The sequence below is a fragment of the Myotis yumanensis genome, unplaced genomic scaffold (assembly GCF_028538775.1).
Source record: "Myotis yumanensis isolate MYYU_CA2020_CCGP unplaced genomic scaffold, mMyoYum1.0.hap1 SCAF_13, whole genome shotgun sequence".
NCBI classification, from domain to species: domain Eukaryota; kingdom Metazoa; phylum Chordata; class Mammalia; order Chiroptera; family Vespertilionidae; genus Myotis; species Myotis yumanensis.
Genome location: NW_027223764.1, coordinates 7,742,155 through 7,750,825, shown reverse-complemented (window position 1 = coordinate 7,750,825; position 8,671 = coordinate 7,742,155). Strand labels below are relative to the sequence as shown.

The following is an 8,671-nucleotide window of genomic DNA, read 5'->3' as shown; positions in this document are numbered from 1 at the left end:
TCGATCACCACTGTGGGGTGGGGATGTTTCTCTCTCTCGCTCTCCTTTCCTCTCTGAAATCAATATATATATTAATGGTAAGCCACACCCTTTGTGAACATTTTTGTAAAGGTTGGTATCAGATGAATTAGTGCAGTGGTTCTCAACCTTCTGGCCCTTTAAATACTGTTCCTCATGTTGTGACCCAACCATAAAATTATTTTCGTTGCTACTTCATAACTGTAATGTTGCTACTGTTATGAATCATAATGTAAATATCTGATATGCAGGATGGTCTCAGGCGACCCCTGTGAAAGGGTCGTTCAACCGCCAAAGGGGTCGCGACCTACAGGTTGAGAACCGCTGAATTAGTAGGAGCTTAAATTTTGATGCGTGATGTGATCCCCTGGATGAGGTTAGCACGAGGGCAGTTTCGAGGAACCGCTGTGGTCGTGTGTCCCCTTAATTTCATGGGAAATGATCTCAGTAAGCTTGAGCCCAGAGCAGTGATCCCCAAACTCTGTGGTTTGGGAGGGGGACCAGCCAGCTACACCTCCCTTGGTTCGTGTCTGAGAGGCCGGAAGGCAGGCTCACTGCTCCCGCCCAGGCAGCTGAGGGGTCTGTCTCCCGTCTGGGACTTTGTGGGGTCACGCTCCCAGGGCTTCTGGAAAACTGGAAAATATCCCAACTACTCGCTGAGTCTTGCCCCCGCCCTTTGAAGAGAGTGCCAGCTCCCTTGTGTTGACATGTGACTTTTTTTCTGCAAAGGCACAATCTCTAAAAGATTAAAATATCTCCTAATCAATCCAAATAAGGATTCTTTTTTAAAATATATTTTTATTGATTTCAGAGAGGAAGGGAAAGGGAATCATTTATTGGCTGCTTCCTGCACGCCCTCTAGTGGGGATGGAGCCCACAACCCAGGCATGTGCCCTAACTGGAATCAAACTGTGACTTCCTGGTACATAGGTTCATGCTCAACCACTGAGCTACACCAGTCAGGCTCAAATAAGGACTTAAAATATCATTTCTTCCTGATTATGTTAATGATAGCTGTTGCCTATGGAAAATTGAGGGTGGCGGACTCAAACAAGAAAATAAAAATGACCGATAGCACCATCATCTAAATAACCATGGTTGGCATTATGGTTTAGCTCCCTCTACCCACCATTTAAAAACACACACACACAATAAATAGGATTTGTGTGTGTGTACACACATGGGTTTGCTGTAATTATGCCTGTTTTATGCCCGTACTCTAACATATTTTCCACAGCAGCATTTTTCTATCACACTGTTTTGAATAATCAGATAGACTGCAATCCCAGGTCCTGTGGGGTTTGGGCGGTTGTTCTGGCTTGTATGACACTCACTCTTTACACTCCTCCTTGGTTGTTTCCCTGGACAAGGGTCTTAACCATTTCTGTGCCAGGGGCCCCCTGGCTGCCCGGGGAAAAACGTGTGCCTCTTCTCAGAATAATGTTTTTAAATGTAAAATAAAATACAGGTGCTGACAGAGGAAATGAGTGATATTGAAATAGTATCCAAATAGTAAAAAGAATCCATTTGTGCAATAGCATGTTCCTTTAGGCCTGTATTGAACAGCAGCATGTCAGACAGTGTGGTGGCTCTAAGAATCCCAATCATGGTAGAGTAGTGATCGCAGTAGCATCATCTCCAGCTGTTTGTAACGAATGTCATGAGGTGTGAGGAGGTGTGAGATCTCTACTGGTCTAAGGTGACAGGGATGGCTGTGGTTTTCCCTATATGGTTGTTCATTCATCAATGAACACAAGCCCAAGTTTCACTCAGTGAAAACCAAGATATAACTTCTTTTTCTCATCAAAGTTTTTTTTTTTATCGAAGATTTGACTCCTGGTTTCCACCCAGGGGACACAGGGGCCCAGGAGCCTCGTGAACATCCCTGCCCTGGGAGGACCCCGGCAGGAGCTCCCCACACGTCGTCGGGCTCCGGGTATCTTCGAGCCTTTTCATGCCGAGGCCTCACTGCCCGGCAGCCGCTTCCATTTCTTCTGAGTGCCCACGAGGGCGGGCAGAGAGCACCTGGCAGCGGCAAGAGGCAGTTAGCCAGTGTTAGGGGTAGAATTGTGTCCCCCAAAACAGGTATGTTGAAGTCTTACGCACTGGTACCTCAGAATGCGACTTATTTGGAAACAGGGTCCTTGCAGACCTAATGAGCGAAGTTTAGATGAGGTCATACTGGAGAAGGATGGACCCTAATCCATGGTGACCAGCGTCTTCGTAAGAAAACACAAAGACACAAAGCCATGTGAAGACACGAAGACACAGGGGGTGCCTACTGGAGCCCCAGCCGGTTTGGCTCAGTGGATAGAGCGTCGGCCTGCGGACTGCAGGGTCCCGGGTTCGATTCCGGTCAAGGGCACATGCCCGGGTTTCAGACTTGATCCCCAGTAGGGTGCGTGCAGGAGGCAGCCGATCAATGATTCTCTCTCATCATTGATGTTTCTAACTCACTCTCTCCCTTCTTCTCTGAAATCAATAAAAATACATTTAAAAAAAATTCCCACTGGAATTATGCACCAAGGACTACCGGCACAGCTTCAGGAGCTGGGAAGAGGCAAGGGAGGATTCCTCGTTAAGGTTTCAGAGGGAGCCTGGCCCTGCCAACTCCTTGAGTTTGGAGACTTCCAGAAATTTCTGCTGTCTGACGTGGCCCAGTTTGTGGCCCTCCACTGCCAACGGGGCTCTCCTGGGGACGGGGATGCCGCACACCCAGGGTAGGGGTGGGTGTGGCCTCTGTGACAGCCTGGGGACTCCCAGGTCAGGATGCTGATGGGGACCGCCAGGTTCCAGGGCTGGCAGGGCTTCCATCACAGCCTGGCTCAGGGGCACCGTGTTGCCTCCGGGTTAGGAAGACATGGGCCCCACCTGGCTCTTCTCCGGGTCGGAATCAGGGAAAACCTGATCAGGAGGTCAGAAGCCGCTGGGATGCTGAGAAGTACACTCTTTATTCCCACAGGACAATAAAAGGTCTTTATCGCTCATGACACCCACTCCAACCAGTCAGGGTGAAAGGGATTCTCAGGTACAAATCTCCCTAGTCCTGCTGGGGGGTGGGGGGGGACGGGTTCTCCTGGGAGACTGGGAGCTCCTGAGCGCCCCCTAGAGTCCACTCTCCCTGGGCGGCTCTCCAAGGTGGTTCTTGGCTGACAGTGGCTCCAGATAGAGCTTCCTGTTGCACCACTGATTTGGTCTCTGAGCCCAGCCGCACGTCCCCGAAGGCTGGGGGTGCTCGGTCAGGGGTATTCCAAGGCCAGGGCAGCTGCTGTCTGCAAGACAAAACGTCCGTGGGTGCAGGCAGGTGCCCGGCGGTGCAGACGCCTGTGCCAACATGCCACCCCCATCCCCCTCCCTCCTCCACCCTCCCCCCTCCCCCTGTTTTAAAAACAGCAGGAAGGGCCTCGGGCCGGTTTGGCTCGGTGGATAGAGCATTGACCCGTGGGCTGAAGGGTCCAGGGTTCGAATATAGTCAAGTGAAAGGTCCAAGGTTTGATTCTGGTCAAGGGCATACCTGGGTTGCAGACTCAATCCCCGGCCCCGGTCGGGGCGCATGCGGGAGGCAGCCAGTCAATGTGTCTCTCACATCAGTGATCCATGTTTGCCTCTCTCTCTCTCTCTCTCTCTCTCTCTCTCTCTCTCTCTCTCTGTCTCCCTCTCTTCTACTCTCTCTAAGAATCAATGGAAAAATATCCTCGGGTGAGGATTAACCAAAAAGAAAAAAAAAACAAAAGCCAGCAGGAAGGGAGGAGAGCCCTGGCTCACCTGGTACGGAAAGGTCCGGGTATTTCGGCAGCCATTCGTGCTGCAAAACTTTTGGAGAAGGAGCAGGAGGAGGCTGCGTGGACCTCCCTCCGTATATTCTAAAACAAGGACAAAAGTCATGGAGTCACTCCTCTGATTAGTGATGGAGATAAGAATAAACAGAACCTACGCCGTTTCCGTGTGAGCCAAGATGTTTATTTCCAATCCTTACCATTTGCCCTAAAGGTAAGGATTATCATCTCCATTTTACAGAAGGGAAAACGGAGGCCACACGAGCCACCCTGTGCGGTGCCCTGCCCCTGCCCTCCCTCGGCACCCCGGGGCCTTAGGCTGCTGCCAGGAGGGTGACCCCGTCGGTTTTCACTCCCAGCCTCTCCCTGTAACCGGCAAGGACCACAAGCAGGACTTGCGGAGAACGCTGGGCACGGACGGGGAACGCGGGGTGGCTGGCCACGAGGAAGGCCGGGCAGTTACAGACGAGGCCCGTGGAAAACAAACCAGACACCACATCGTCCTGGTGCTGGGATGGGGCAGCCGGGAAGCCCTGCCCCTCGTCGCCTGCGTTCCGCCCGCCCGAGCCAGACTTACTCCGCATAGGGCTTCAGGTGCGCTCTCTCGGACCGCTCCAGGAGGTCCAGGAAGTCCCGGTAGCAGTTCTTGGCCATGACCGAGTACCGGGTGGCGCAGCCCAGCTCGGTGACCCTGGCTCTGGGCAGGTAGCCCGCCCAGCCGGGGATCGGGGGCTCCTCCAGCGGCTTCCTCAGGTGTCGGTATTCTGTACAGAGAGACCCACGCTTCCTGAGGGCTCGGAGAAGCCACCCCTGGGCCGGTCCCCCGAGTTGGCTAGCACCCCAACAGTTAGCCCCGGTGAACCCCTAGGCCTGTAGGTGTCCTAATGGCAGCTGCCACTGGCTGGTGGACTCTCCGTGCCAGGCACCTTGGTTGGAGTTACGCATACAGCCTCCCATTTCATTCTCTCACAAGCCAGGAGAAACTGGTGCTATTACTACCTCCACTTTATGGAGGAGGAAACGGAGACTTTAAAGAGGTGAAGAGGCCGGCCGGCGTGGCTCAGTGGTTGAGCGACGACCTATGAACCAGGAGGTCACAGTTCAATTCCTGGTCAGGGCACATGCCCGGGTTGCAGGCTCCATCACCAGTGGGGGGGCATACAGGAGGCAGCCAATCAATGGTTCTCTCTCATCACGGGTGTCTCTATCTCTCCCTCTTCCTTCCTGTCTGAAATCAATAAAAAATATATATTTTTAAAAAGAGGTGAAGAGCCCAGCCAGCATGGCTCAGTGGTTGAGCATTGACCTATGAACCAAGAGGTCACAGCTCGATTCCCGGTCAGGGCACATGCCCAGATTGTGGGCTCCATCCCCCGTGTGAGGCATGCAGGAGGCAGCTGGTCGATGATTCTCTTTCATCACTGATGTTTCTATCTCTCTCTCCCTCTCCCTTCCTCTCCCTGAAATCAGGAAGGAAGGAAGGAAGGAAGGAAGGAAGGAAGGAAGGAAGGAAGGAAGGAAGGAAGGAAGGAAGGAAGGAAGGAAGGAAAGGGAGGAAAGGAAAGGAAAGGAAAGGAAAGGAGAGGAGAGGAGAGGAGAGGAGAGGAGAGGAGAGGAGAGAGGAGAGGAGAGGAGAGGAGAGGAGAGGAGAGGAGAGGAAAGGAAAGGAAAGGAAAGGAAAGGAAAGGAAAGGAAAGGAAAGGAAAGGAAAGGAAAGGAAAGGAAAGGAAAGAGGGAGGGAGAAAGGAAGGAAGGAAGGAAGGAAGAAAGGAAGGAAGGAAGTCAGTCAGTCCTGGGAACCTGCCTGCAGGTTTGACTGCCTGGCTGGCTGACCTCGGGCACTTGCACATTTGTGAGGTAAAAGGTTACTGCCCCATCAGCCTCCTCCAGTGGCTGTAAAAATCCAATGAGGCCACTGAGTCCCGTAACCTCAGAGCTGGAAGGCACCCTAGGGAACATCTAGTCCATCCTTCCAGGCCCTGGATGTAAGAATTGGAGCCCGGAGAGGGGAAGCAACCTGCCTTCGGTCCCACAGCAAATAGTTGCAGAGCTGGACTAAATCACAGCCTCTTCGGCAAATGCTCTCTGCGATGTCTTACCAGGGGTCCTCAAACTATGGCCCAGGGGCCACATGCGGCCCGCCGAAAACATTTATCCGGCCCGCTGGGTGTTTTTGCAGCCGCTGTGTGCATAGGAATTTGTTCATAGTTTTTTTTTAAACTATAGTCTGGCCCTCCAACGGTCTGAGGGACAGTGAACTGGCCCCCTGTTTAAAAAGTTTGAGGACCCCCTAGACAATTGTGAAGCACAAGAATCGTGTGCTTGAAAGTCCTCAAACAGTAGTAATAATAATAAAGACAATCAGTCCATTACGTTCCCTATAAGCCTTTACCCCTGAAAAATGGTCCCGGGCAAATCACTGTTGTGATGATTAACAGGAACAATTCTATTCTCAGTGGGTTCTGTGGTCATCAGCACAAAGCCCTGTCCCACCCAGCTGGTACCTGGAGGAGCTGCGTTCAAACCCAGGTCTGACCTGCCGGAGCCTCACTTCCCCATCTCTGAAATGGGAATGACAGCATCGCCCCTCGCAGGGCTGCTGTGGATGGTGGGAAACAATGGTGCCTGGCACAGAGCCGGCCCAGAAAGCAGCGGCCTGACCTTTGTGGTGTCTTACTCAGGGGCTCCTGGTGCCCAGCACCCTGTCCCCAGACTTGCACCCGTCTCTTTCTTATTTTAAGAATCTGGGCCTTGCCATTTTCACTGCCGCTTGGGGCTTTGCGCTGCATGCTGAGCGCTCTGAGGCAGCTCCGTGGGCCTGCCGGGCCCTGCACTTGGGCCCCAGGGGTGAAGGGGGCTGCCTTCGGGGAGCCAGTACCCAGAAGCAAGGGGTGGTGCTCCTGGTAGTACTGGTGCAGCGCCCGCAGGACCGTCTCCTCCCGGCAGATGGGCTTCAGTTTGGGGGCAGTGGCCACCGCGTGGCAGAATTCCTTCTGCTGGTCCTTGTAGCGCTGTGTTTTCTCCCGGAAGGCCTGCAGGCAGCGGGACATGTGGTCCTCACTGGAGGTGCCCTCGCAGCTCAGGTAGGGGACGAAGCCTGCGGGAGGGGAGGGGAGCAAGCCTTCAGCAAGCGCGGCCCAGGCTCTCGGCCCAGAGCTTGCCATGTCTTCCTGGGCCCAGGGCGCTGCATTTCCCTAAAGGCCATTCAGACAAGCTGGGCTGCTGTTCGAGGTGGGGTGACCAATTGTCCAGGTGCCAAGGCATTTCCTGGAACACAGGACTGTCTGTGCTAAAAGAGGGGCCGTTCTGGGCAGCTGGTCATCGTCCCTCACGAGGACACGAGGAGGAACGGGACCGTAGGCACAGTCCATCAGAAAACTCCAGAGAGCCCAGCTGGGGAGGAGGCCAGGGCCTCAGCACTGTGTCCAGTCTGGTCCGGATGCATTTGGTGACCGTTAGCTCAGTGCTCCCTGCACACCGGGTCCCGTCCTGGGAGATTTGGCCTAAGCTGTAGCTCTCGCTTATCAGAGCCCAGTGATCAGCCACCGTCAGCAACGGCGCGCTCTTACCCCGTATCTTAAAAGCCCAAGCACTTGTACTGGCCCCGTCTGCCAGACACACGCGGACAATGGGCCAGAGCAGGGCCAGGAACCAGGACTCCGGCTCTCGTGCCAGGCCCGTCTCTGCACCACTTACCACACCACTTACCACTGTAGCCTGGGGTGACGGGCAGCTGCCTCATGAAGACCTGGGGCGGGTCCATGGCGTTGCACTCGGCTAACAAAGGGAAGACGGGATGGAATTTGCACCCAATGTCCCTGCGTTAAGAAGTCACGTCAAGGGAGCTGGAGCCTTGGGAGTAGAGTGAGCTTGCCAGGGGGCCGGGAAGGAGAGGCAGCTCCGCCAACGTAACCAGGACTCGGACGTGAACTTAGATCACAGGTGTGCAGACCTCCACCCACCAGTGTCCCTGCTGGAGAACCTTAGGGGGGCAGGGCGAGGCGCACTCACCCCAGAGCTTTCTTCATCCGGGGGGGGGAAATCAGGTCCCCACCCCCCACCCCCCACCCCCTCAGGACACCTGGCAAGGTCTGGAGACATTTGGGGGTTGTCATGACTGGGGGATGGGGTGCTACTGGTATCCAGGATGCTGCTCCACATCCTGCAAATCACAGGGCATTGTTCCCACAGCAGAGCAGCAGAGCGAGCTCTGGCTGAAGGGGTCGGAAACCCCCAGAGGCTGGCGTGGCATCCAGGGTGGGTGAGGGAGGGAGGTGGGGACCCTGAGCATCAGTTCCTGTGGGTGCAGGGATGGCCGGCGGGCCCCTCTGAGATGGGCAGGTCCAGCAGCGCGTGTGGATGCTGCCGGGCCCACCCGCCAAGCCAGGTCATCTCTTAAAAGGGATGCCCGCCCTCCCGGGCCGGTTTGGTTCAGTGGTTGGAGCATGGGCCCCTCGGACTGAAGGATCCTGGGTTCGTTCCGGTGGGCGGTGGGGCACCTACCGTGGTGGCAGGTGGGATGCCCGACTCCAGGTGGGGTGCATGTTGGAGGCAAGTAATCCATGTCTCTCCCTCACATGGATGTTCCTCCCTGTGACTCTCCCCTCCCTGCCACTCCGTCTAAAATCAATGGGAAAAAACATGTTAAAAAAAGGGGATGCCCTCCCACGGGGACACGGGGCCTCGGGCGTGAGGGGAGGGTCGCGGTGTCAGGTTCAGTGGGCAAGGATGGGAACCTAATTTAAACCGTTCAGGCATTCACAGGCCGCTTGCTAGGGGACCGCAGGGCCGCATTCTGGTAAAATGCTCACAGCCACGCTAAGGGTTCGTTCCTATTCGGGTCCCCATTGGGCAGAGGGTGGGTGGGCGCACAGAGG

The 8,671-nt window shown here is 54.9% G+C and overlaps 1 protein-coding gene across 1 annotated transcript; it reads right to left on the bottom strand.

Annotated features, from left to right (window-relative positions):
- Positions 1 to 3,123: 3,123 nt before the first annotated feature.
- SPMIP5 (sperm microtubule inner protein 5) lies at positions 3,124 to 7,557 on the bottom strand. The gene is made up of 5 exons (XM_070431803.1): positions 7,503 to 7,557; positions 6,673 to 6,891; positions 4,372 to 4,558; positions 3,784 to 3,881; positions 3,124 to 3,290 (listed from the first exon to the last, which is right to left on the bottom strand). The coding sequence occupies exons 1-5, from the start codon at positions 7,555 to 7,557 to the stop codon at positions 3,124 to 3,126; spliced, it is 726 nt and encodes a 241-aa protein (XP_070287904.1).
- Between the last annotated feature and the right edge of the window lie 1,114 nt (positions 7,558 to 8,671).